Source organism: Vigna umbellata, chromosome 1, assembly GCF_029865625.1.
Source record: "Vigna umbellata cultivar VRB3 chromosome 1, Vumbellata_1.0, whole genome shotgun sequence".
NCBI classification, from domain to species: domain Eukaryota; kingdom Viridiplantae; phylum Streptophyta; class Magnoliopsida; order Fabales; family Fabaceae; genus Vigna; species Vigna umbellata.
The window spans coordinates 109,588,976-109,615,100 of record NC_142165.1 but is presented as its reverse complement, the minus strand read 5'-3'; the positions used below and the strand labels follow the sequence as shown (position 1 = coordinate 109,615,100).

The window sequence follows — 26,125 nt, the reverse complement described above, 5'->3', positions numbered from 1 at the left end:
ATATCAAACCCTATTCACTTTCACTTATTTTCTACCTACTATTAAATTTTACTATTGTTTTATTTATTTTTAATTATTATTATTGTTAAATTTTACTAGGTAGTTATATTATTATGAAATAATATTGTTATGCAAAAAAAAACTTGTATTATTATACGTATAACAAATTGTTATATTAAACCATTATATTACAATTTTAATAAATCGGTATTTTTAAATGTATAAATTAGTATATTGCAGTTAAGATTGTAATAAATAAATCACTTCAATAGAAAATTTCTTCTTCTTTTTCTTACCCCTCCCGATGTTACTATTTTTTGTAGTCTTATAGTTTGCAGATCTTTTTTTTTAATCACTATCAAGTATATTTTCAAATCTACAATTTTCAAATGAACAAATATTTATGGAGAATAAAAAAAACTTATATTAAAATGACTAAATAAAAATGGAAAGAAAAATTACAAAGATCAAAAGTTAGTAAAAAAAATTAGGAACTAAAACTTAAATACAATTATATTCCAAAAAAAAAGGTGTATTTAACCATGAATATATATACTTTTAAACACCTAAAAGAAGTGTAAATATGTAATGAAAAGTTATATAACGTTAGTTTAAATTACTCACCATCTTTTAAAGCTTAAATAACTTTTACGTACTGTAAGTTGGTTATTTTGTAAAATTACATCCTTAAAAATAGAATTTTAATTGTGAGTGTAAAGTCTTTTTAACATTTAGATTTTATCATCGGAATTCACTAAAATAGTTGTTAAAACATAAATATTACGACTAATTTGTTTAAACTTAAAAGTAAACGGTAATTTTGTTTCAGTTTAATTTTCAATCACTTTTTTTAACATAACAAAGTATTTATTGTGTTATTTTATATATTTGCTTAAAAAGCTAAACTTAACTTATTTTGGTAAGCTGTGTTGAGTAATTTATCCCATAAGTTGTTATAAAAATACATGATGAAGAGATACGTTTAATAGTTGTTTATAGCAACGGTAACTAAACATAAGTAACCGCTGCTTTTTTTTTTTAAGAACTCGCCGACTTTTATTAAAAAGAATACACTTTATTTTTAGGCTTAAGTAACTCGACAAAAGCTATTTTAAAAAATTATTTTGGAACAAGATGAAAAACTCTTACCTTGTATTACTGAGGCATTTTAAAAGAGTGATTACTTTTTTTTAGGTAATTGTGAATTTTTCGTGGGAGCATGTCTTTCTAGGTAAAATATTGTGAAAGATATTGGAAATTTTGAATTTTAGAATTTGGCTGAAGTAATTAAATTGTTTAAAATTTAAAATTTTGTCAAAAAAAAAGTGACAATTTGAAAATCAATACGTAGTTTTTGTCTTTTTAAGAATAAGACTATTTAGTATAACCAAAATTCTACTGAATTTAATTCGACCATGTATATTTAACATACTTAATGTTGTAATTCAACATAAACTCAAATGACTTATAAACTAGTTTGTTTTGTTTTAGTCTCACCTGGACTCAATCTAAGTCAGGTATGTTGATAAAAAAAATAGATATTTTGTTCAAATAAAGAAAAAGTTTTGTAATTCATGGAGAAATGTTGAAGATTTAAAAGACTGTGAATTTAAGACATACGTTAATATATCTTATTTAAAATAATTAAATTAATAAATCAAAAAACATAACCAAAGCAACATCAAAGTTTTAATTTTTTTCATAAAAGCTATGTGATAATTAGTTATCTAATTAGATGAAGTTTTTCAGAAGAAGCTTTATTATAATCAATTGTCATATCACAACCAACAAAATATTTTTTAAGAAAAGTTCGTGTGAAAATTTATTATCGTTTGAGATAATTGGTTATTAGCGATTGCAACTTAATTTTTTAATTTCTTAACCTAATTTTTAAAAGAACAAATATATATTTTAGGTAAACCTAGTTTCTAATAGAACTTTTCTTTTGTTTAGTGTTGTGATGCTAAAAAAATCTTTATGTTTTGAAAATAGGTTTTGTAAGACCTAGTATAGACAGAGAAAAAAATTTCACTAAATGTTTCTTAAGTGATTGAATGTCTAGGAAAAATGTCAATATTTAGTGTGTTCCAAATGAGATGTTATTCATATGTTGTGTTTTCAAGAGAGATGCTTTATAACTTTAATTTTATTATGTGTTATGGTTGTTTATTAGTGATTGATTAATCGCTTATTAGAGAGATTAACAACTTTTTGGATCTCAACTACTCGTGTAATTATCTCTTTCCATATACTCTTTATTTTTCTCTAAATGACAAATTCATTTGAAAAGTCATTTTTTTAAAGACATAATTTTATTACAAAAATAAATTTACCCCCTATTAGTTTTTTGTCTACACATGAATAGTTCGCTCTAAGATTCTAACAAGACCTAGACCCACTTTATCTAACTTAGCTCGCTCGAGCCTACTTAACTCAAATAGTCCCAAATTAACTCAACTTAATTAGACTCGAGTTGACTTAACTTAATTGAGCCCATCCATCTATGTTTGACCTGTGTCTAACCAAACTTAACCTGACCTGACTTAACTTAGTCTTGATCGATATTGTGATTGACTTGATTTTTATTGGAATTGGATTGACCTAAACATATTTTAGTTCAATTGAACATAGTTTAATTCAGTTGAATACGAGTTAGTCTCAACTTAAACAATGTGAATCACCCATCTTGACTCGAATAAATATTGGCTTATATTGACTTAGGTTTTGATTGACTCATTTTAACCTTTAGCTAAACTTAGTATCTTAACTCGATCTAACATTTTTTAACTTGAAAATAATATTGTAAATTTTTGAAAAGTATATCATCAATCAGTATCAATTACAAAACATTATAATATTAATATTTTTAATTTTAACAACTATTTTATATTTAACCATTTTATACGTAGTGATAATTGAACTATTTTATTCAAATAAAAATTTCACTAAATTTAAATTACTGAATAAAATATTATAAAAAATTATAGATCGTATAATAATAAATATTTAAATTTAATATTTTTGACAAAAAAGTAAAGTGGACATTCTGAAATTTATCGGACAGAAGAAGTTATGGGGTGTAAAAAGAAATTCCGTATTTCTTGTATTTCCTGTTAGAGGGGTAAGAGACAGTAACAGAGTTCATCATCGGGTTGTCTATCTGCTGTAGACATGCGATGGACAGCAGCACGGTCTCATTGTTGTCGCCTCTTCCCACTCTTCGTTTTCTTTCATCTGAAAAATTAACTCCTACCTTTTACGTCCTTCCTCCTCACAACCATTTTCTCAAACACTTCTCCTACGCCACTAACCTTAATCGCAACTCCAAATTCAGAACTCCAGAAGCCGTTCTCGATACCTCTCCCATAACCCCAACAGCGCTCACCACTCCCTCTCTCAGAGAATTATGCCAACCTTACGTTCCTCAACATATATTGCAAAGGCAATTTCAAGACCTTTCTCCCTTTTTTCTTTCATTTTTTCCTGCTCTGCTTTGTGCAAAGAATTTGAAGAATATGTTTCAGGATGGAAGAGATTGGATATGTAATGCCCACAGATATCCAGAGGGAAGCTTTGCCTTATCTTTTTTCCGGGCGTGACTGCATTCTTCATGCTCAGGTTATTTATATTTTACATTTTTTTTTATTGTTTACTTGCGTTCTGATCGATGTTCATGTGTAGACTTATTTTCATTTCTTCTTTAGACAGGTTCTGGGAAGACACTCACATACCTGCTTTTGATTCACTCCCTCATTAATGCTGCAAAATCCTCTGTGCAAGCCCTAGTTGTTGTGCCCACCCGGGAACTCGGAATGCAAGTAAGAATGTATTTGAGCTACGATGTCATTATAGTATGTTGCTTATTTTTAGTGCAACATGTCAGGGGTAATAGCCTTGGCAAGGGCCACTACGAATGCTAAAGAATAAACGAATTTCAATTATAAGGTCACCAAGGTCGCCAGGACATTGGCTGCAAAGCCAACTGGAGTTGATGGGGAGCACAAGTCATGTTCCATCATGGCTCTGCTAGATGGAGGAACACTAAAAAGACAGAAGACTTGGTTAAAGGTAGAATCCTTTTGTCTTTTTCTTTAATGAGTTCTATTATATTGTATTTTTAACCAAATACTCTCAGTGACTACCAAATGAATGCCGCTGCAATTTTTGAATTCTACTTAGGATGTCCTCTTTTTTAATCATTTTGGAGATTGTTTGAGAGGTAATGGGTTTTCGTCTTGCTTCTCACACTTTTCTTCCTTCTGATTTGATAGGTTTGATACAGTTTACAAAATAAGGAAAAAAAAAGATAGTTAGTACAGTTGTAATTACATAACTGTAACAGACTATTATAAGTAGTCTTTTTAGGAGGTGAGCAGGGAGTTTTTTTGGAGTGTTTTGAAAAGAGGAGAAGTTAGAAGAGACAGGTCCTCTCGAAAGACCTTGAGTGTTGCACGTGATTGTTCTTGTTCTTACCACATTGGTAGAACTGTTCTTTTCTGTTTCTAACAAGACATCCAAGAATCTGTCTTGGAATTCTCTAGTAAATTCTGGATACCTATCATGATTAAATTTATTGACTCTTCTGTTCAAAATCTAATTATGTTCCTACTGTTGATGCAATTAATTCATTCTCTAATTTCTTACTTAGCTCTGTTCCATTTTTTGGAAGCCACAGATATTCATGGATGCAAAATGCTTTGAATTATAGATATGTAGTGTGAATTATATTTTAGGGTACTGATCATTTTGAATAAAAACATTAAACAGCTTAAGTTAATTGAATTTGTTAAGCAGTTGTGAATTTTAAGAGAGTTCTTTAACGGGAGTGGTTGTTATCGAAACTTGTAGATGTGACAGTCAAAGTGATGATAAGATAACCTATTTTCTTTGCTATACTGAGTATTCTATTGTTTTTGCTGTTTGGCCCAATAATAAAACTGTAAAACCTTGTTAAAGTTATTGAAATAGAGTGCACTCTCTATATGTTTATAATGCCAATGCTTAGCGGATGGGTGTTGACCATTGCAGATTAGACATCAATGACCAATTCCTTGAGTTTTTATGTGTTTTTTTATACGCTTTAGACCTTTATAGAAAAATGGTTTGAATCCCCTAAAGAACCATTTAGTCCTAAATTCTTGTACAGTGTAGTATAGATAATTTTATCTTTTAAATATTATAAATTCTTTCTATTGGAAGTGCTTATTTGTTCTTATGGAAGAGGCTCGTGACTTTTCTTTAAGCTCTGTTTAACTTTTTTCAATAAGCTTCATGGAAAAGCTTATCAAGATAAGCTCTTTTTGCTTATGGATAAACACTTCGATAAAAGCTTATTGAAAGAGCGCTTAATTAAGTTGTTTACTTAAATGTATCTCAAACCTTTACACATGACATGAAAATTATCTACGACTGCTCCTTTTGAACATTGCTTTCATTTACTTTGATTTTTATATTCTCTTAACTGGTCGCTGGAGTCATTAAGTCTTATAGAAAAGACCCTTTTTCCTGCTCTTTTTGCATGTTTAACTTTCTCAGGTTTCAGGCAGAGCCACCAACAATAGTGGTTGCAACAGTTGGGAGTTTATGCCAAATGCTTGAAAGACATACTTTTTCGCTTGAAACTGTGCGTGTGCTGATTGTTGATGAGGCAAGAGTTTTGAATTTCAAATTTAAATCACTTAGTCTTTATACATTTTTAGTAAAATCTAAAAGCAAATTTCCAGATACATTTTGTTTTTGTTATATCTGCATGTTTTAGAAGTAATAAATATGACTGCACAGCACCATCCAACTATAATTGCTTTAAAAAGTTAGTATATCAGGGCTCAGCTAAGTGAAATAAGTTAAAGGTAGTTTGAAAGTGTTTTTAAGCATATTAGATTTTATTATTTCACATTATCATGAATGGAAAGTGGAAAGCAGCATTACACTTTTTAGAAATTACCAATTGTGAAATATGAAAATACAAGACTTGGGATTATATATTGCCAACACCTGTTCTTCTTTCTGCCCCTCAGCAATTTCTTAAATATTTATTTCTTATTATTTTGTATTATTGTCTGCTTAGGTTGACTGTATTTTCAATTCTTCAAAGCAAGTGAGTTCTCTTCGAAAGATTTTGACTTCATATTCATCTTCCAACAACCGTCAGACGGTCTTTGCCAGTGCATCTATACCACAGCATAACCGATTTATTCATGACTCTGTGCAGCAAAAATGGACAAAGGTATGTTGGTCCTATTGTGTGTCTGTCTTTTAGGTACCGTAAACTTTCTCTCTGACTTCTTTATTTGTTTTTCAGAGAGATGTGGTCCATATTCATGTCAGTGCAGTGGAGCCCATGCCATCTCGCCTATATCATAGATTTATAGTAAGAAATATTGTTTATTGAATAAATAAACCTTTTGTATCTCTAATTCTACCATGCAAAAATGTATGCGTCTTTCTCTTTCAATGCTTGGTTAGCATATCTGCCTGTCACCCTTAGATATTGGAAATTTGTATTTAAAATTGTTTAGACTTCAACTTTTTGTTAGTCACTTGTTCATTAAGTACTTTGCTATTAACTAAATTCTTTTGCTACTTCAATTATCAGAGATGTGAAACCAAAAGAAAATTACAAACCCTGTTATCCTTGTTACAATCTGATGCACCTGAGTCTGGCATTATATTTGTTGCTGAGCAGGTATGCTAAGAACTTTCTTCTCCTCCTTCAATTAGATTATGCAATAAAAATTTTGCATCAATGAGATTATGCAATAACAATTTTGCATCAATGAGATTATGCAATCAGTAGGTACCGATCTGGGAGTAGAGGAAGTTTACTTTAAATTTTAAACATTTAACGTTAATATATGCCTTACTTTCCTTTACAAATTTTCGGTATTCCCACGCATGAGAAACAGTATAAATTGTATAATTATCATTCCCTGATAAAATACTTTCCCATGTTGTTTGCTATTATCTGCTGGTACTGTTGGATTAGTAATTGCCTTTTTTTTTTTACCAGTTTTGCATGTGTTAACCATTTGACATTTATATTCTAGTAGTTGTTATTGTCATTAGTGCTTGAGCTGTTGAACAGTTTCTCAGATCAAGATCCTCTAGATTGCAAGGTTCGCTTTAGAGAGTAATTGCATTGTTGATGATCATTGATTCAAATCTTGTTTAGTTTTGACAAAATACGAGCACCTGGGTGACAAACTATAGATTTAGTATAACTATGGTTTTCCCATGAGGTCCTTTCTTCTGTTATGATAATTTCCCTGTAACCCTGCTTAAAGTTCATATTTATAGGACTTGGTTATCTATTGATCATTACTTAACAGTTAGTGCCCTTCAAATGATTAGCCCATATATCTACATTTAATATCTGTTAGACTTAGTCATGTGTTATGTGAAATATATCGACTAAATATTACATATTCTGTTATAAAGTCTGAGAAGTCCAAAAAGGCTGGAAAGGCTCCATCAACGTCCCTTCTGATTGACTTTTTGAAGACATCATACCAAGGTGATTTGGATGTCCTCCTCCTTGAAGACAAAATGAATTTCAATTCACGAGCAGCTTCACTGCTTGTAAGTGCCATTCAGTGGATTGATATTGATATGAGTATTTTTTGGTAATCCCCTAGTCATCTGTTCCCTGTGCATTTTTTACCACTGTATTCTGCATCTCAATTCATTTTAACAGTCATCCTTCAGTCTAAATTGCAGCTGGTTTCGAAATAAGTTTGGATTATAATTTATAGTTAATTTTTAATAAAACCTTGGCAAGAATAGTAGCAACACATTCTCCTTTCCTATTGGATGAATATCATGTGGGTCTTGCTCTGTGACTCTCATTCTCCATTTGGTGGATCCTACTCCCAAACTAGTGGACGCACATAATTACAATTAATAGGAAATAGTGTGTTGAAAAGTGTTAAAAGGTGTGTTGGTAGCACTCTTCAGCCTTGAATCCTTGACATTATTTCCTTGCCCTTGGCAAATAAATCAGTCAACCAAAATTTAAGGGAACTCCGATGGGTATTGGCTGGGGATGATGACATTGACTACAGGTGGGGAAAATTTAGTTCAAGAGTCACCCCAGTCGTTTGCCTAAAACTTACTAGATTTCGAATTCTTAGTTTGACTTCTATTTAAGCCTTGTTCTTTAGCCTCTCGGAGGTGGTAGCATTAAAATGTGTATTTTGTGAATAAATGACAAGTTAAAATTGAATGGGGAAATGGTTGGTAACAGCAGTATGTTGTTTCTTTGATTCAGGAGGTTAGAAAAGGAGGTGGATATCTTCTTGTAGCAACAGATATAGCTGCTAGGGGGGTTGACCTTCCAGAAATGTCTCACATTTACAACTTTGATCTGCCAAGGACTGCAGTTGATTATCTTCATCGAGCAGGCCGAACATGTAGGAAGCCTTTTTCTGACATCAATTGTACTGTTACCAGCATTATTGTTCCAGATGAGCGATTTGTTCTGCAGAGATATGAAAATGAGTTGATGTTTGACTGTGAAGAACTTATTATTCCATAAACCTTGGCTGAAGTTTCATATTTTAATCTGATCGACAATAAATATGTTGTGCTTCAAATTGATTGTACTTTCATAGTTAACTCGCATTTAGAAACGTTTTATATTCTGGAATCATGTGGGTACCTATAGAATATTACAATAAGAAGCTACTGAAGATAAGAAAAAATTCCGGACTCTGCCCATAACGAATGAATTTGTGGAATTCCAGCTGTACTCTGCAGGATAGAATTAAAATCTAGTAAAGATATTTTTGAAAGTTTTTTTTTTTTTGGTGTGGATATGTTGGAAGTGAGATGTTCGAAGGAAGAACGGAGGATAGTTTATTTTTATGCAATTTTGAAAAATAATATTAGAAAAAAAACATTAAGGGTACATTAAAATAAGTAATTTGACTAAACACTTGATTATTTTTATTAGGTCAAAACTTTTATAATCTTATTTTGAAATAATTAAAAAAAAATATTTCATCATCTTTTGTATTGTAAAAGTTATTTAAATAATATAAAAATAACAGAAGTGGAAATTGAAATTAACTTTTTCCCTAAGGCTACCTAAATAAGATGACTTAGACTTATCAAATTTTGAGTAATTTTTCAATTTTCAATTTGATAGTTCAAGATGATAGCTAGTAGTAGTCCTTTCCTCTTGAGCTGGTTCATCTGGATTGAAAGATGAATTGGACTGTGAAAGATAAGCATCTAAATAGGCGCATGGTTCTAGACATTTTTTATTCGCATCCCCATATTTTACCTGTGTATCTCCATTGGGGGTGGTTAAAAGATTAAACTGCCCCGGGCCACCGTTTCCCTTGCCGTCGTTACCTCCTTGCCGTCGTCGTCGCTGTTCCCTTGCCATCGCTGCTCCATGTCTCGTTGCCGCCCTTGTCTATTTGTTGTGTTAAGGAATACTGACTATCACGAATGGCTGCTTCTAACATGGCTACAATGCAAACTACCACTGAAAAGGTGAACTTTTAAATTCTATACTCATTCCTCATCATCATTTAACTCATTTCATTATTTTTCATACTTCGACTCTTATTCCAAAAAAATCAATGACTTTCCGAATTAAAGAGCCCGATCTAGAAAAGTTCAGTGCAACCGTGTATGTAGTTATTATATATAAGTACATTCTCATAAAAGTTGTCCAGATATGAGATGTGAATTTATCTCTATCATTTCGACAGCACATTGATATTTAATTTTTAAATGTTTTTTATTTCAAAATTATTATTCATAAAAATTAAAACATTCCCATCCTCAAATTCTTTGTAAACCGGGGCAAACAAACCGCGGGCGAATTTATTATATGACGAGTCCATCTTCAATGACTGAGTTTTTCAATACAATGGTAATCCCAGAACGGATGTAAAACCCTTCTGAAGATCTATCAGCCTCTTGTATGCCCTGTAAGTCATTAAAGGCAGATTTAGTACACTTTTCAGCATATAAAATATTTGTGGTATCTAAATGATTTTATTTATAGTTTAAATTGTGAATTTTCATGGTGTTTCCGTTAAAAGGAAAATGTTTGTCTCACTTATTTTGGGGGTTGTAAGAGAAAATTCAAGCGAGGCTAATTAGTTCTTATACAGTGATTTAGTGAATTGACAAAAAGTTTTAGGAGTATCATAACCCCAAATAAAGTTGGTTATCAATTGGTATGTGTATCACTCAGTCTTCTCGTAATGCTATACATATTTAGAGTAGTGTCAAGAGCATACCTCTGAATTTGCTATTACGACATTCTTTCCTATTCTAGCATTTTTGTCAATGATACAGTTCCTGCAGAAATGTGAGAAGTGAGTAAAGCGTGAGGAAGTAATGGTTAAGATAGTGAGCATTATAATGCATACTTGATTTTGGTATTTTCTCCTATTCCTATCGGAACCCTTCCTTCAGCTAAGAGTTCTGCCACTTCTGCATCGGTTTCATAGAAATCAGCACCAAGCATCACCGTATCCTGTAATGCACCAGAAGTTATTGAACTAGATGATCGCACAGCTTAGACAAATACCAAATTTATGTTCTACCATAAATACTATTCTTCTATAATTGTTTAAAAGGCATGGTTAGATGGTCGAATTGGTGCACCAAACCTTTAGATGAACATTTGAGTTTATTCTGGATCTGATTCCAACAACACTGTGCTCTATCAAGGTATTATTCAAGAAGCTTCCATGTGATATGATTGAATCAACAATCTGCACGAAAGGACAAATAACAACGATGTGGTTGAGATTCAAAAGCAGAATAGAGGTGGTTTTCTGATGTGCGATGGGGATACAACAGGTAAGTAAAAAAATGGTTGAACATCTAAACACATTAATTCCTCCATATTTGTAGGTACAGCATTCTGCATGTGATAATATAGGCATGCAACAGTATGTTAAATAAATTGTTTTTGCTGTATGCCTAACAAATTATGTTCACTCTTCTCCGTGCAGTAAGGCTTTGGTACGACTAGTTTGAATTACCAACAAAATTCCTCACGAGCAATTTTGAAGAACTGACCTTGCTATTGTCAATCTTTGATGGTGGTAAGTTTCTCCTGGATGTATACATTGGTTTTGCTGCATCGTAAAAGCTAAACCTGGGTGGCTGAAAAATTACAGAAGTAAGCTTTCCTGGGCAAGAAAGATTTTGGATCTCAATCATTGAACAAGGAAAATAATTCTATGAAATTAATTTGAAAAGGATGAAATGAAAAAAATGTTCGTAGTTAACTTTTTAATTTAACAATTCAATTCATTTCTTATGTTCACCTCTAGCATATCCCACTAATAAGTAATAAACTCAACACATTCAAGTCATTGAAGCTCAACAAGGTGATTTGACACTCACATGCTCAGTGAGGGCAAGATTTGCCTCAAAGAATGATCTGATGGTCCCTATGTCTTCCCAATAATCATTGAAGAGATAAGCCTGCACACAGAGATTGTCATACCATAGGTAAATAATAAACAGAAAAGATTCCTATGCAACTATTTTATCAGTCATACCTTCATATAATATTCTCTAGCTGAGGCAGGAATAACCTCTGATCCAAAGTCGTTTGCAGTAGGAAAGCGCCATCTAAATTAAAGTAATTTGTAGCACTTAACAATCAAGCTTTGCAACAAGATAAATTTATTCTCAGTGCATATTTCTGTATTTTTGTAGAATATATTAATAGATGAAGTGAACCACAGGAAAAAGCCTAACATTTAGCCAGATATTAGTCAGTACCTTAGTAGATTAAGAAGAATTTCCTTCTTGAAGACGTACACTCCCATGGAAGCAATGTATGGTTTCTTTTGAGCCTCATCCTTCGAAAGGCCCAAAACGGTTGTATCTACTTGCTAAATTATAAGGCAGTACGTATTAGCAGTGGTTCTAACTGTTGAAACTTTTCGGGAGTGTTATTAGTATAATAAACATAAAGGGTACCATTGCTTTCAACTCTTCTCCTTTAGGCTTTTCACTAAATGAAAGGATCCTTCCTTTGTTGTCTATCTTCATCAGACCAAAATCTGAGGCACGGCTGTCATGGTTGCACAAAAGAGTTCAGAACACTTAACATATGATAAATATCATTAAGCTTACATATTGATAGAAATTATTGATCCAGCTACTCTTTGGGGTTAATTTTTCCTTGTGGGTTTTAGTCGTAACAATGCTAAAGAAAAAAAAAATGCTAGTTTCTAATTCGGATTTAGCTAGCGTACATTGATTGACTTTAATGTCTCATTCATTATATTAGAAAACTCATAAGAATATTTCAATCTGTAGATGGTGGTGATCGTGCATATTAAAGCATATGGGGCATTTTGTTGGTGGTATTTCAGAGGTGACGTTGATGCCCAATACTCAAGGAACTCACTTTCTATCTAACTTTGCAGAAAATCCTGAACTCCACAAGATAATTTGGAACTGAATTACTATTTTCTCTTTCTTTTATTATGGATTACATTTAAAAACATTTTAAAGCCATCCTTTATGAAATAAATGTCAATGTTCTATATGAAATAAATGTCAATGCTGTTTACTCTAGGAGCTTGTTTCAGCCATTAAAAAACTTTCTTTAGTTTATAAATCTTCTCTTCTTGGCCTTCAGTCCAAAGCTTTGAGGTTGCTCAAACCTCTTCTTTCAATTCACCGATCAAAAAACCCTGCCTTATCCAATTTGAAATAATTTCCACCCTTTTTGAGTTGCAGGGGAAATTAAAGCTCTACCATGTAAACACATCACAGGATCAAAAGTCTCTTCAAAATCAACACTGGATTGTTGTGAAAAGGTCTGGTTTTATTTTTTTATAGAGTCATCTAGGTTATGTTTTACTTTATTTACTCATTTCACACCAATAGTTTTTGATACTTAACAACTCCCATGTAATGCTCTTTTCAATTATACCAATTTCCTTTTGCATGACCTAACTCCAACCGTTTTCTTTAATTGACTCTTAAAAGTTTTATGGTTCCGCAATAATTACACCTTTGTGTATTCGGAGTGAATTCCTCATTTATTAGGTGTTGAATTTTGCTACAAAAATAGTTGTTGAATTTGTTTTCTCTTCTACCCTTTCCTGTCAATTCCAAAATTTCTTCTCATCAAATAAGACGTTCAACTAATGATTAAATTTTTCTTTAATTTGATACAAAAGTGTAACAACAAATAAACATGCAACTCAAAATTCGCTCTTCAAGCTTTGTTCTCTTTGAGAACTTCAGCATAAATTTTTTAAGAAGGTTCATCGAAGACTCAACCATGTAAATTCAACTTGATAAGATGAGATTTTCACTTGTTCATATATTATTGATTGACTATATATCTAGTCAATATAAGATTTTTAACATCTTCATGCTGAGGAGAGGACTTCTTCCAAATGTGACACGTCTTGGAGACACTAATATTTGTTGACTGATTCATCTTTTGAGATGATACCATGAGTTTGGATTAAAACACAATTTCAAACAATTTCTGAACGCAAGGTAACTGTCTTTACTTACAAGATCTATAAGCGATTCCATCAACCTTAAATAGTTATGGTTGACAACTCTGTTCACTCAAAAAAATAATTTTTTTATTAATAATTCTTTTATCAATTGTATGACTTCTTTTGATTCTTTCATCAATTTTTCTGTGTTTTTCCAGTTGCCAATATAAAGAATCACATTAATACTACTAACTTTCAATAAGAATTCATTGTCCACCAAACCCTTATGACAGCCTATTAATCTATGTTGAAATAATTGGAAAGTTATAATGTGTGATGCAAGCAACCTACCTGTCGTCCATTGGCAGACAAGAAAGAGTGATATCTGCACCACTCTCACGGTGATTCTGCATATGAAAATGAATCCAAACATCTGAGACAATAATTTGATTGCATCAACTGAATTGAAAGGGGGAAGAATTATTTGATTTTATGGCACAGCGCCTTACTTTAACGAAGTCCATATAATCCATTCGATAGAGGTGATCCCCAGAAAGAATCAACACATCCTCGATGCCCTTGCTTCTTGGATCCTACAATAACCAAGTATATTCACACTGAACTCCCAAACAAGTAAAATCTATATATATAAACGTTGCAGTTACATCAATGAGTGTAACTTAATACCTCAAAGAGCCAGTGGAACTGCCGCACAGCATCAGCAGTACCTTGAAACCACTTTTTACCTGCCTCCCCTGGGGTTTGGGTTGCTGCAAGAACCTGAAAGAGAACGTTGAAATATAGAGTTTAATTTCACAAAATCGACTTTAACAACTTCACCAAATCTATTTATAAAACGAGATTTGCGTTGATTTATATATTATAAATTTACTGTGAGAGTTCCAAGATACTTACTGTTTAATAATTTTCTTTTTTTATAAGATCATTAAGAACTTAAGCATGATTGACGTAAATTGCAAGCAAGTAAAAGATGGAAGATGACGGGAGATACCTCGACGTAGCCATCTCCAAAGGTGACTCCACTACCAGAGTTGTAAGCACGTGCAATGTGCCTGTTGAGTGAGGCTGAGTTAAACTGAGTGAGAATGTACACCTTGTTTATACCACTGTTGATGCAGTTACTCATTGGCACATCAATCAGCCTGTAAGCACCTCCAATAGGAACCTACCATAGCAAACTCCTCAGCTATAAATTTATATGTAACAGTACCATTTTGATTTGATATCCCATTGGTCGCATTTTTCATTTTCTTATTGCCTAAGTGTTAAAAAAGTAAGCACTAGTTAGAGAAAAATTTCTGCTCAAACAAGCAAAATTTTTAGTTAACCAAGTTGTATGCATGCACCATTATGTTCATAGTTTATAGAATAACTATAAAAATGGTAAAGTAAGAGAATAAACTTACAGCAGGCTTGGCTCGTCGCTTAGTGAGAGGGAAGAGACGGGTTCCAGCTCCTCCACCAAGTATAACTGCCAACACTGTTCTTGCGTTTCTTCTTTCCATTTCTAAGTCTCTCAACTGCACTTCCCCATTCATCTTGTTCAAAACTGAATAATGCTATATATGTTGCATACACTAACTCTCACAGATCACGCATAACCCACATGGCAGCCTTAAAATTGAAGTCCTTTTGCACACTTCAAATATTTGTTTGTGAATTCGTACGGATTCACATTAATACTTGTTACAAAATTTGAACATCAGAACACTTGAAAACTTAATGTATGATTGAGTAACAAATTTCTTATTTTTCAAGTGAAGTAAGCAACAAATTATAGTCAGTATCTAAATAGATTTAATTTAAAATGATTGTCATTGGTTTTATATCCATTAAATAAATACAAAATGAAAAGGGACAGAAAAATGAGTCCCGTTACGTATCCAACCATTGCAGCATGCATGGGCCAATATATACTGAAAAACTACAATCCTAGGCAAGAAAGTTTAGTGGCAGTCAAGCTATTTTCCTAACACTCTTGTATTCCTTCTACCTTAACAAGATTCTAAATTTTGTTGACATGTTTGAACTCGTTTGTTTGAAGAAAATGATATGAAACAAAATCAGAACTATCTGAATGAATTATAGAATTTGTGGGAGTAAGGTAAACCTTGGATTCAGGGGATAATAGGTCAGTTGTGAGAGACATGCATATATGGTGTTGAGGCTTGACATTCTTAGAGCAAGCAGTTGTGGGAGAAGCAGTTTTTAAGTGAAGCTTACGTCCCATGAGTTCCCCATTGCAAAACTTGACAAGCTTCCAGTTCCGACCACACCCCATTCCATGCAGCTGCACTGTTGAGGACACCGTTATCTGGCCGCCGGCAGAGGCTGCCATTTTTCCGGGGAGAAAATGGGAATTTACGTAGTTGGTAATTCAAGGTTGTCTTGTGTGTGTATTTATGTCGTAGAGAAGAAGCAGAGAGAGCAACCATTAATGTGTGTGGAGATTTGGTTACATGCATATCCGGGTATTTTGGAGGATTGGGCCACGTTATCCAAATTCAACAGCATCCACCAGTTTAGTTTGTGTTTGTTACTGTTATTACAAAATAAGTGCACATGTCCAATGACACTTTAGACCTTACATTTTGTTTGCCATCACCAAACCAATTGACGAATATTCCATGCTCATTCGCAATACCTCTTTTCTCTCGAATTATTCCTTGTGCTATACTCTCCTCCACCAGTTTATGTTGGAAATATAAGTTTATGTTTATATTCTATATTTTGAAAAAGTTGAATTAGAAGTTATGTATTTAAATCTCTTATGTAAGTTAGATTATATCTGTTTAGTATTATGTCTGTCGACAAATTCTTAAAAAAATCATTAAAAATATTGCAGGTTGGTGACTTGGCTTGAAATGATTCGGCTTTCGACTTAAACTTTGGTTTTCAGTCGGAAAAACTGGTTTATGTCAGCATCTTGTGGTATGTCCGTGTGGTTCAGGTAAATTATGGAACATGTTTCTCACTATAGAAATTATAACTCAATCATTTGAATTTGTTTTAATTATGGTTAACATTTATAAAATTAATTTGTTTTAATTATGTTAAGTTCTTAATAAATTTGAGTATTTTTAATTCAGTTTTAAATAAATATTTTTGTGTAGTACTTAATACTTTTATATTTTTTAATGAAGTTCTTAATTGTTTTTACGTATTAAAAAAACGTGAGTTTAAATTATTCACCTTAAAATTAATAAATCGGATCTGATTTCTATGTCAATGGAGAAGATGCTTTAATGCACTTTCCATTTTTGTATCTTTGTTTGTTTGAGAAACTTTGAAGCCAAGAAGACATCAAGAAAAAATGTGTTTTTTCACGTATGTTATTTTATATTGGATTAAAAAGTTTATACTCCAGAAAAGAAAATTCACGCTATTCTTTACTAAAAGAAAACAAAGAAACTATAAAGTGTAAAAAGAAAGACAACAGAGGTTATAAGTAAGGCCCATATAGCTTTAGAAGTTTTAAGGTTATTGCTTCTTGCACTCCAACAATTGCTAACTGCACGCTAACAATACTAACAAAACAAACTTAGGTAATGTTTGGATTGGAGAGATAATTTGAAGGAATTTAAAGAATAAAAAAGGGATTTGAAAAGATAGATAAAAGAAAAAATTATATAAAAATTTGTGCATGATACGATGGATATAATAAATTAAAAATATATTTTAATAAATAAAATTAGATAATTATTATTTTACTCTTAAAAATAAATAAAATAGTAAAAATTATGTTAAAATAAAAATAAAATTATCATTTAAAATTATAAAAATATTATTATTATAATTATTACTGATATATATATAAAATTGATTTTAATCTTTAATAACAAAATATAACACTGATTCATTCTTTGTTATAATTAATTTTAGTATATTTGAATAATTTAGAATGATTCTTGTTCGTAGCACTCTAAAATTGATTTTATGAATATTGCAATTATTCAAAATTTAGTATCTTTTTCCTGTAACATTGGTAAAATCGATTTTTTCTTTTCAACATCATAAAATTTAAAAGACAAATCATTTTCGTTTTTCACTGAATCTTCTATAATATATCCCACATATCTATTATCTGATGCATAGATGAATAAAACTTTCCTTCAACAAATCTATTCTTCTAAATCGTCTCAGATAAGTAGAACCAAATATATCATGAACTCATACATTAATCTTTCCAAAATAGCGTAGAAACAACACAGCCTTAACTATCCTTCACCACCATGCCACACCGCCACACGGTAAAAAAAAAAAGAGAGAAGAGAAAATATAGAAAAAAAAAATCATTTTTATTTGTTAATTATTTCATATGTTTCCGAAATTGTTTTAGAATATATTTCACGAAGGAGTGTATAGAAAACTCATTTTCCACAAGGCATTATATGCATTCTGAAAATTCCATTCCAAAAAATGTAGTCCATAATATAATTCCAAAAGCCAAGTTCTAAAGCATGTAACAATGCATCTTGTATGAGTTTTTCCTGGGTCAGGTGATTCGGTAGAATAATCCAAAGCTTAAAATGATGACAATTATTAATATTAGCCTAACTAACTTAAAATGAAATGGGCATCATAGTAACACAACATGATGTGTTTTTAAATTAGTATTATTGTAACTTAATTAGGATTCATTCATAATATAAAATTGTATATCATAATTCAAATAATAACATTATTGAGTATTATAATATCTATTTTAAAAATCATATGAAAGATTTTTTATTAGTTAATTGCATAAAAAAATTACACCAATAATAATGTAGGGCTATTCGACTCTTTTATCGAGTAAAACTTATGTAGAAAAGTATTAAAATATCGATGAGACTAATTTACTATATATATATATATATATATATATATATATATATATATATATATATATATATATATATATATATATATATATATAATTACCAAAATAAACATAGAGTTCATGTTTGTTTGGAACAGTCACGTGTATAAAAAGATAGTTGGTCATCAAGAGGTGCCACCGTCCAAAATCCGCAATGGAAGAGATCCGATTTTAATTTTTTTTAGGTTTAATGTCTCAATAGGTCCCTATTTTTTTTCAGAATTTGAAATAGGTCCCTTTATTTTTTGGCGTCTCAATTAGGTCCTTATTTTTGTTAATTTTATGCAAATAAATCCTTTCCGTCAATTTCATCAAACGGCGTTAATGAATGTGTGACGTGGCCTTACACGTGTCAATACTGTCCTCAGGCCACGTCACACCTTCATTAATGTCGTTTGATGAAATCGACGGAAAGGATTTATTTGCATCAAATTAACAAAAAATAAGGACCCAAACGTCAAAAAATAAAGGGACCTATTTCAAATCCTGAACAAAAATAGGGACCTATTGAGACATTAAACCTTTTTTTTTAACTCATTAATAATTAATAATAAATTTAATTTAAATATTTTAAAAAATTAAACAATCTAAATAAATAATTTAAAATAAAATATTAATCGTTCAATAATTATATATTTTTATTTAAGTATACAAAATTATAATTATTTTAAAAGCTTATACTTTAATATAATTTATTTTATTTTATTTTTGTAAAGACCAAATTTATTTGTATTAATATTACAGTGCGTAATTTTATTTTATTTATATTTTATTTTATTTGAGTTTATATGTGAGTTTAAATCTTAACCTAACCTTTATTGTTTTATTGTTAGAAAATAGTTTTCATATTTTGTAATAAAAAATAATCTCTAATAAAATAAATTTCATCTAATTTTGAAAGAAAGAAATCGATAGCGCTTCAGTTGGTGGAGTTAATAAACACATTTTTGTGATGGCTTGAAGAAGGAAACCGGCCCAATGGAAACAAAAAGTCCGTCACTTTTGAATCCACTCTGTATCAAACCCATGAAGCATGAAAAACTTGTGCACACATCGCTAATCACCCTTCATAAAAACATCATTGATTGTTTAGATTTAGATTAGATTGAGTTATTCGGTTTTTCCTAGATAAACTCCAAAGGATGTTTGTTGTGACCAAACATGCAGTCGATGTCCTAGGATAGGAGTACCCGCTTCCTCCTTCTCTTCTCTGTCTTCGTTCTTCTCACTATATCAATAACCTCTTTTCCCTCGCCATTTCCCTCGCAGTAACCGTTAAACTCTTCCACATTTTCTCACTTTAACATCCAACACAACACATAGATCTTATCAACAAACAAAAGCACAGTTCTGTCTTCTCTTCTCACCTACAAATTCACCTCTTTTTGTTTTACACACTCACCCAAGTTAAGCATCATGATGTCATTGGTGAAGTACTCGGCATGGTGTCTCACCAACCCTGCTTCCTTAAGTCACACGGTGCCAAGGCCTCAACTCTGCACTTTCCCTTCATTCAACAATGTTCAACACTGCAACCAACTCTCTTTCTCTTCCCTCAAACCTCTTCACATTTCATCCGTTGAGAAGTTTGGTTTGTCAGCAAATCTCGGAAGAAGGGTCACAGACTGCCGGGCCTATGAAGCAGACAGGTCACGGCCACTTGAGCTTAACATTGAGCTTAATGACGAAGGAGAAGGGATTGAAGCAACCCAGAGACTCAAAATTGGTTTGTATTTTGCCACCTGGTGGGCTTTGAATGTGGTCTTCAACATATACAACAAGAAGGTTCTGAATGCCTTTCCTTACCCCTGGCTTATTTCCACTCTGTCCCTTGCCGCTGGCTCTCTCATGATGTTAATCTCATGGGCCACAAGGGTTGCTGATGTTCCCAAAGTTAATCTGGAGTTCTGGAAGGCCCTCTTTCCTGTAATCATTTTCATTTTTCTTTCATTGCTTTTCACAACAAGATTTCATGTTTGGATAAACTTAAGGAGAAAATTAACTTATTTACTCGTAGGTTGCCGTGGCACACACAATTGGGCATGTTGCAGCTACTGTGAGTATGTCCAAAGTTGCAGTTTCGTTCACCCACATCATCAAGAGTGCAGAGCCTGCTTTCAGTGTCCTGGTATCAAGGTTCTTGCTGGGGGAAGCATTCCCTGTGCCGGTTTACCTCTCACTGGTTCCAATTATAGGAGGTTGCGCACTTGCTGCTGTGACAGAGCTGAATTTCAACATGATTGGTAAAACTATTTACTGACTGAGTTGATAAGATGAAGATGTTAAATTTGCAACGAGTTGATGGATGTCATGTTTCAGGATTTATGGGCGCTATGATATCCAATTTGGCCTTTGTGTTTCGGAACATATTCTCAAAGAAGGGAATGAAAGGGATGTCTGTTAGTGGAATGAATTACTATGCTTGTCTTTCCATATTATCTCTATTGATTCTCACACCTTTAGCCATTGCCGTGGAGGGCCCAAAGTTGTGGGCTGCAGGCTGGCAAAAAGCCTTGTCTCAGATTGGTCCCAATTTTGTCTGGTAGGTAAACTCTCACCCTATTGTTAATTTATTTTTCTTCTCACCATCCTTTATCTCTTCAAATTGCTGGAACTGTAATTTTAGATTTTTGTCTGTGCTCATGGGTTTAATTTTTATAGGTGGGTAGCTGCTCAGAGTGTGTTTTACCACTTGTACAACCAAGTATCTTACATGTCCCTTGATCAGATTTCTCCCTTAACATTTAGCATAGGGAACACAATGAAGAGAATTTCTGTTATTGTGTCTTCAATCCTTATTTTCCACACACCAATTCAGCCTGTCAATGCTCTTGGTGCAGCCATTGCAATTCTTGGTACATTCCTCTATTCACAGGTACATTTTCGTTTCTATCATTTCTGTTTACTTACACAGCATACTACCTATCTGTTTCAGACTAATTAAAAGTAGTGATGAAGAATTTTCATATCTCTTATACTTAATGTTCTTGCTTTGTGTTCTTCGTTCATGCCCTGACATGTGATTTGGATGAAAGACCAATGACCAGAATATTATTTTTTATGTTTATGTATATTATACTATACAGCTAATAAGTTTGTGTTGATTATTTGAGCAGGCTAAACAGTGACTGAGGTGTAGTTTAGAAGCTGTCATGTGTTACTGAGAAAGCGTATAGAGAGTGGTTGGAGAGGATTTCCATCTACTTTCTTTGAGGTCGAAGTCATAGCATTTCAAATAATCATTTGATCTGGTTTTCAGAGTAGAATGGATGAGTTTTGTTTTTTGTTTCTTCCCGGTTGTGATTTTAAATAATTTGTATATAATATTTCTTCTGGTGCTTTTTAAGTGTCAGTGATGCAAATTTTGTCCTTATTTAACTGTTATTTTTCAGTCTTTGAGACAATGTTTATTATTCCTTTATGATTCATAATTTTATCTTAATTTTTATTTAATTTATGATGTAAAATTGGAAGAGAGTGAATATAAATATTTGATTAGAATCAAGAAAAGTTATTATATTTTTTCTTAAATGACACTCGAAAAGGGATGGAGAGCATAGTACCTATAATAAAATCCTATTTACTTTATAAAATTGTATAGTAGAAATAAATTACGTTTTGAATAATTTTTTATGCAACCATTTATATATAATATAGATATTTCATTGGTAAACATAAGTGGTATCATAAAATATTGGTTACGTGACGTAAATTGAAGTACCATGTATCATAGATAGATTAATAAGAATCACATCGATAGGGGATAGATATGAACTTGATTATTTATTGAAGTAAAAATTTATATAATCTTTAAATTTTTATACTAGTATGATTTTTTTTTATCTTATTTTCATTTTTATCGAATGACAAATATTTTCTATCTATATTTATATCCACCTCGTTAGTATTTCAAATATTAATTAATTAATTTTTGTTTTACAAAATATAAAAATTACAACAAAGATACATGATGTTATTAAATATTTATAAAGAAAGATAATACAATTATCTAAATTTTTGAAACAACGGAATAAAAATCAAATAATTATAAAAATAACTGAAAATAAATTATGAAATTAATGAAAAAAAAAAGTTCATACAAAGAAATATATACTATAAAGAAAATATACTGGTTAGTATATTTTTTCACATATAATCATTTGATTTGTGTATCCAATCTTCAAAGTAAAACATGTTTTAACCTTGGGTATTCTTTAATTGATTACGGTTTAATAATTCAACTCTCTTGTCTTTTATAATAATATGAAAGACACCTAAAAAATATAATAATACAAAATCCGTCCACTTTCATTATTTTTTCCCACCCTGATCCTAAATACGCGCGATTACTTTTATAAAATAATAATAATGATTTATTATTACCTTTATATTATTTTCTTTCCTTGTCAGGATCAATCTAATCTTGAAAATTTTATCATGGATAGGACTCGTGAGTAGTTGGAAGGGTAGGTATTATACACTAATTTTTGGATAATCATGCTTTTACAAGCAATCATATACCAAAATTTTTAACAATAGAGTTTCTGAATATGATAAAAACGTGTGACATTGGCAAGTTCTCTTGTTACTTTCGCCAGTTGTCAAGATCCTTTTATAGCACATTCACATGGAGCAATGAAAAAGTGAATTGTTGACATTACTGAGATTGAAGAAGAAAACTGCCATATTAGGAAGACAATGCAATGGGGTTTTGTGCATTTAAGGAAGGATTGGTTTTGGAGATAATGTTGTTCCTGCTCATGTGCTCTCTGCTGCCAATTTCACTGGGATTAGATGCATCTCCACCTTTTCTCTTTGGCACTGCTTCTTCTTCTTATCAGGTTTGCCATCATCTTCTTGTGTAGTTCTTGGTTTTTCACCAATCACCATTGCCAGATTAATGACCCCATTAACCAAATTCCGAAATACCCTCAAGAACTTAATTCTTTGCATTCTAAACATGGTCTATTTAATACTCTTCATAGTATGAAGGAGCTTATTCTAGTGACGGTAAAGGGTTGAGCAACTGGGATGTCTTCTCTCACACAACAGGTGATCAGACCAAGAAAAAACCAGTTTTTGTATTCCAGTTCTGATTTTATTAATGTTTTACGCATTGTTCAAGCCTCAACTTTCGCAAGTCCATGTACTGCAGGTAGTATAGATGATGGAAGTAATGGTGACGTTGCTGTTGATCAATACCATCGGTATCAGGTAAGTTTCTGTTCAGTTCTATAGATCATGTTCATAAATCCTAGCTATTTCTATATAGGAAGTTTGCATCTACTATGACATATCTGTGACTGTATCATTTAGGAGAAGAAAAAGTAGTTGTTTGGTAAAAGTTCTTTTAGATACCAATGGAAGAGAATGGTTTTCAATCTGTTTAAGTAATAGATGTTCCCAATTTCAACTTGTAATGAAAACAGGAGGATATTGATCTAATGGAAGCTATGAAAGTGAACAGCTACCGGTTTTCAGTATCATGGGCAAGAATTCTACCACGTAAGATTCTTGTTTTAACAAAATCTGCCTGATGTTAGATTAGAAGACACTAAATACTTGTATACGATTGTCAATTGACAAGCAGAATATGCAATGATTGTGAACAGAAGGTAGATTTGGAGAAGTTAACTTGGCGGGCATCAACTACTATAACAGACTTATAGATGCGTTGCTACTCAAAGGTTTCATTTCAATTTTCTTACGCTATTGGCTTGCGAGACACAGTTTCTACTTCTTTGATCTTATATCTGTTCTTAAGTATACAACTCGCAGGTATCCAACCGTTTGTTACATTGTTTCACTTTGACATCCCTCAAGAACTTGAGGACAGATACGGAGCTTGGCTAAGTCCCCAATCACAGTAAGCAAAGCAGCCACTTCTTTAACTTTTTGTCTAGGAGATTTTGACTTTGACTTTGACTTGAAAAAACCGGATAATGGCACTAAACATATTTTGATATTTGCAGGGAAGATTTTCAATTCTTTGCAGATATCTGTTTTAAATCCTTTGGTGACAGAGTCAAGTACTGGGTGACTTTCAATGAGCCAAATTATCTAATCCCACTTGCTTACCGCGAAGGTCAATTTCCACCGTGTCGCTGCTCTCGTAACTTTGGAAATTGCAGTGAGGGAGATTCAGAGAAAGAACCCTTTGTGGTTGCCCATAATATGATCCTATCACATGCAGCTGCAGTTGATCTTTATCGAAACAAATACCAGGTAATTTCATTACAACATCACAGTAGAAACTTTCTCTATCGTAGTATTATTCATTGTAGTATTATTGATGGCATTTCCAGAATGAGCAAGGGGGGAAAATTGGAATAGTCTTACACTGCGACTCGTTTGAGCCATTAAGCAATTCGACAGCAGATAGGTTGGCAACCGAAAGGGCGCAATCATTCAGCATTAATTGGTAAAATTTCCTTGCTGTTTACTGCCGAATACCGATGTTAAAGGCAGTTAGATATTGATATAAAAGGTTATAGTTAGGCACTATGATAGATTGAAACAGATGTTTATAATTTTCAGTACATTTGAATCAATAACAGTAATATTATTGTTCAAAGCTAATTCAACTCCTGGCAAAGCTGGTATGTCATTTGATTCTATAATATAGAATAAGTATTGAACTATAATATTGCAGGATCTTGGATCCAATCTTATTCGGTAAGTACCCAAAAGAGATGGAGATGATTCTAGGAACCATCTTACCTAAATTTTCTAGTAATGACAAAGTAAAACTGAGGAGAGGACTTGATTTTATCGGCATCAATTACTATGCAAGTTATTATGTCCGAGACTGTTTATCATCGGTATGTGGACATGGGAAAGGAGTCTCCAGAACAGAGGGCTTATATGAGCAAACTGTACTAAAAAATGGTGTCCCAATTGGAGAGCTTGTAAGTACTTCAACCCTTTTTTATGATCCTCATCGAAACCTTGCTGATTCTGAAACTTGTATTGTTATGCAGACTCCATTTGAATGGCTCAATGTTCACCCAGAAGGCATGAAGAAAATTCTTATCTATCTAAAAGACAGATATAATAACACTCCAATGTTCATTGCGGAAAATGGTAAGCAAAGCATGTTAACACCTTATATTAAAGTCTCTGAGTGTTTCTAACTACCCAAACTTTTGTAGGATATGGTACTTTGTATGATCCAGATGTTACTGAGAAAGAATATCTGAATGATTATAAGAGAATAGAGTTCATGTCTGGTCACTTGGATAATCTAATGGCAGCAATAAGGTACATAAGAATTGATCGATATTTTTATATAAAAGGAATCAAATAAATCATCGTATTCTTGTTATGCTTATCATCTGTTTTGGTCATGTGAGCAGGGAAGGAGCAGATGTGAGAGGTTACTTTGTTTGGTCCTTGCTCGATAACTTTGAATGGAAATATGGGTTTTCAGTAAGATTTGGACTTTACCACGTCGATTTTGCCACACTGAAGAGAACACCAAAACTATCAGCAAGTTGGTACAAGTTTTTCATTGAAAAGTATATAGCTGACAACACAAAAAGAAGCATTCTCAGAAAAACTGGGGAAGAGAATAATACAAGTACATATACCGAATACAGCAGTAGTTATTAGAGAAGTAATACACTCTTTTCCTTGTTTTACCCTATTGTATGTATTTAATTGGTATCAGTATGAAGTGTATTCTAAGCTATCAAGTTATAGCTCCATTTGAAATTTAGCTATATATCAAGCTAGAATGTGATAAATTCAAAAAGATATAATGAAGTGTATTCTAAGCTATCAAGTTATAGCTCCA

At 32.2% G+C, this 26,125-nt stretch overlaps 4 protein-coding genes across 5 annotated transcripts; 3 read left to right on the top strand and 1 right to left on the bottom strand.

Annotated features, from left to right (window-relative positions):
* The first annotated feature begins 3,103 nt into the window (after positions 1-3,103).
* LOC124833716 (P-loop containing nucleoside triphosphate hydrolases superfamily protein) lies at positions 3,104-8,591 on the top strand. 2 transcript variants are annotated; one of them, XM_047308261.2, is made up of 10 exons: positions 3,104-3,442; positions 3,525-3,618; positions 3,705-3,818; positions 3,946-4,068; positions 5,543-5,647; positions 6,068-6,226; positions 6,302-6,370; positions 6,596-6,685; positions 7,438-7,622; positions 8,267-8,518. In XM_047308261.2, exons 1-10 carry the CDS (start codon positions 3,177-3,179, stop codon positions 8,298-8,300), a joined length of 1,239 nt encoding a protein of 412 aa, XP_047164217.1. In that variant the 5' UTR covers positions 3,104-3,176; the 3' UTR covers positions 8,301-8,518. The 2 variants fall into 2 exon arrangements, with proteins under 2 accessions (XP_047164217.1, XP_047164216.1); XM_047308260.2 differs by having other exon boundaries at positions 3,109-3,442; positions 7,438-7,578; positions 8,267-8,591.
* A 1,032-nt stretch (positions 8,592-9,623) lies between these two features.
* On the bottom strand, positions 9,624-15,907 carry APL1 (ADP glucose pyrophosphorylase large subunit 1). Its single transcript, XM_047308185.2, has 15 exons — positions 15,580-15,907; positions 14,876-14,989; positions 14,461-14,634; positions 14,136-14,228; positions 13,958-14,041; positions 13,800-13,855; positions 11,962-12,055; positions 11,761-11,873; positions 11,535-11,607; positions 11,377-11,457; positions 11,047-11,133; positions 10,632-10,736; positions 10,389-10,495; positions 10,257-10,317; positions 9,624-9,939 (listed from the first exon to the last, which is right to left on the bottom strand). The coding sequence occupies exons 1-15, from the start codon at positions 15,805-15,807 to the stop codon at positions 9,838-9,840; spliced, it is 1,572 nt and encodes a 523-aa protein (XP_047164141.1). The 5' UTR covers positions 15,808-15,907; the 3' UTR covers positions 9,624-9,837.
* A 3,400-nt stretch (positions 15,908-19,307) lies between these two features.
* On the top strand, positions 19,308-21,772 carry LOC124833671 (glucose-6-phosphate/phosphate translocator 2, chloroplastic-like). The gene is made up of 5 exons (XM_088105561.1): positions 19,308-20,256; positions 20,348-20,573; positions 20,650-20,872; positions 20,992-21,205; positions 21,447-21,772. The coding sequence occupies exons 1-5, from the start codon at positions 19,747-19,749 to the stop codon at positions 21,456-21,458; spliced, it is 1,185 nt and encodes a 394-aa protein (XP_087961687.1). The 5' UTR covers positions 19,308-19,746; the 3' UTR covers positions 21,459-21,772.
* A 1,143-nt stretch (positions 21,773-22,915) lies between these two features.
* LOC124833670 (beta-glucosidase 46-like) lies at positions 22,916-26,125 on the top strand. The gene is made up of 12 exons (XM_047308203.2): positions 22,916-23,171; positions 23,316-23,382; positions 23,486-23,544; positions 23,760-23,835; positions 23,943-24,017; positions 24,109-24,196; positions 24,303-24,555; positions 24,636-24,751; positions 24,983-25,238; positions 25,311-25,413; positions 25,482-25,590; positions 25,686-26,125. The coding sequence occupies exons 1-12, from the start codon at positions 23,034-23,036 to the stop codon at positions 25,939-25,941; spliced, it is 1,596 nt and encodes a 531-aa protein (XP_047164159.1). The 5' UTR covers positions 22,916-23,033; the 3' UTR covers positions 25,942-26,125.

Excerpts from the sequence above, each read along its gene's own strand:
- LOC124833671 (XM_088105561.1), top strand. The coding sequence starts at position 19,747 with ATGATGTCATTGGTGAAGTACTCGGCATGGTGTCTCACCAACCCTGCT. Across the intron at positions 20,257-20,347 it reads TCTGGAAGGCCCTCTTTCCT|GTTGCCGTGGCACACACAAT; the intron begins GTAATCATTTTC and ends ATTTACTCGTAG. Across the intron at positions 20,574-20,649 it reads GCTGAATTTCAACATGATTG|GATTTATGGGCGCTATGATA; the intron begins GTAAAACTATTT and ends GTCATGTTTCAG.
- LOC124833716 (XM_047308260.2), top strand. The coding sequence starts at position 3,177 with ATGGACAGCAGCACGGTCTCATTGTTGTCGCCTCTTCCCACTCTTCGT. Across the intron at positions 4,069-5,542 it reads GACAGAAGACTTGGTTAAAG|GCAGAGCCACCAACAATAGT; the intron begins GTAGAATCCTTT and ends CTCAGGTTTCAG. Across the intron at positions 6,686-7,437 it reads TTATATTTGTTGCTGAGCAG|TCTGAGAAGTCCAAAAAGGC; the intron begins GTATGCTAAGAA and ends TCTGTTATAAAG.
- APL1 (XM_047308185.2), bottom strand. The coding sequence starts at position 15,807 with ATGGCAGCCTCTGCCGGCGGCCAGATAACGGTGTCCTCAACAGTGCAG. Across the intron at positions 11,458-11,534 it reads CTAGAGAATATTATATGAAG|GCTTATCTCTTCAATGATTA; the intron begins GTATGACTGATA and ends CTCTGTGTGCAG. Across the intron at positions 11,134-11,376 it reads ATCTTGCCCTCACTGAGCAT|CCACCCAGGTTTAGCTTTTA; the intron begins GTGAGTGTCAAA and ends GTAATTTTTCAG.
- LOC124833670 (XM_047308203.2), top strand. The coding sequence starts at position 23,034 with ATGGGGTTTTGTGCATTTAAGGAAGGATTGGTTTTGGAGATAATGTTG. Across the intron at positions 23,383-23,485 it reads TGTCTTCTCTCACACAACAG|GTAGTATAGATGATGGAAGT; the intron begins GTGATCAGACCA and ends CATGTACTGCAG. Across the intron at positions 24,752-24,982 it reads CAATCATTCAGCATTAATTG|GATCTTGGATCCAATCTTAT; the intron begins GTAAAATTTCCT and ends ATAATATTGCAG.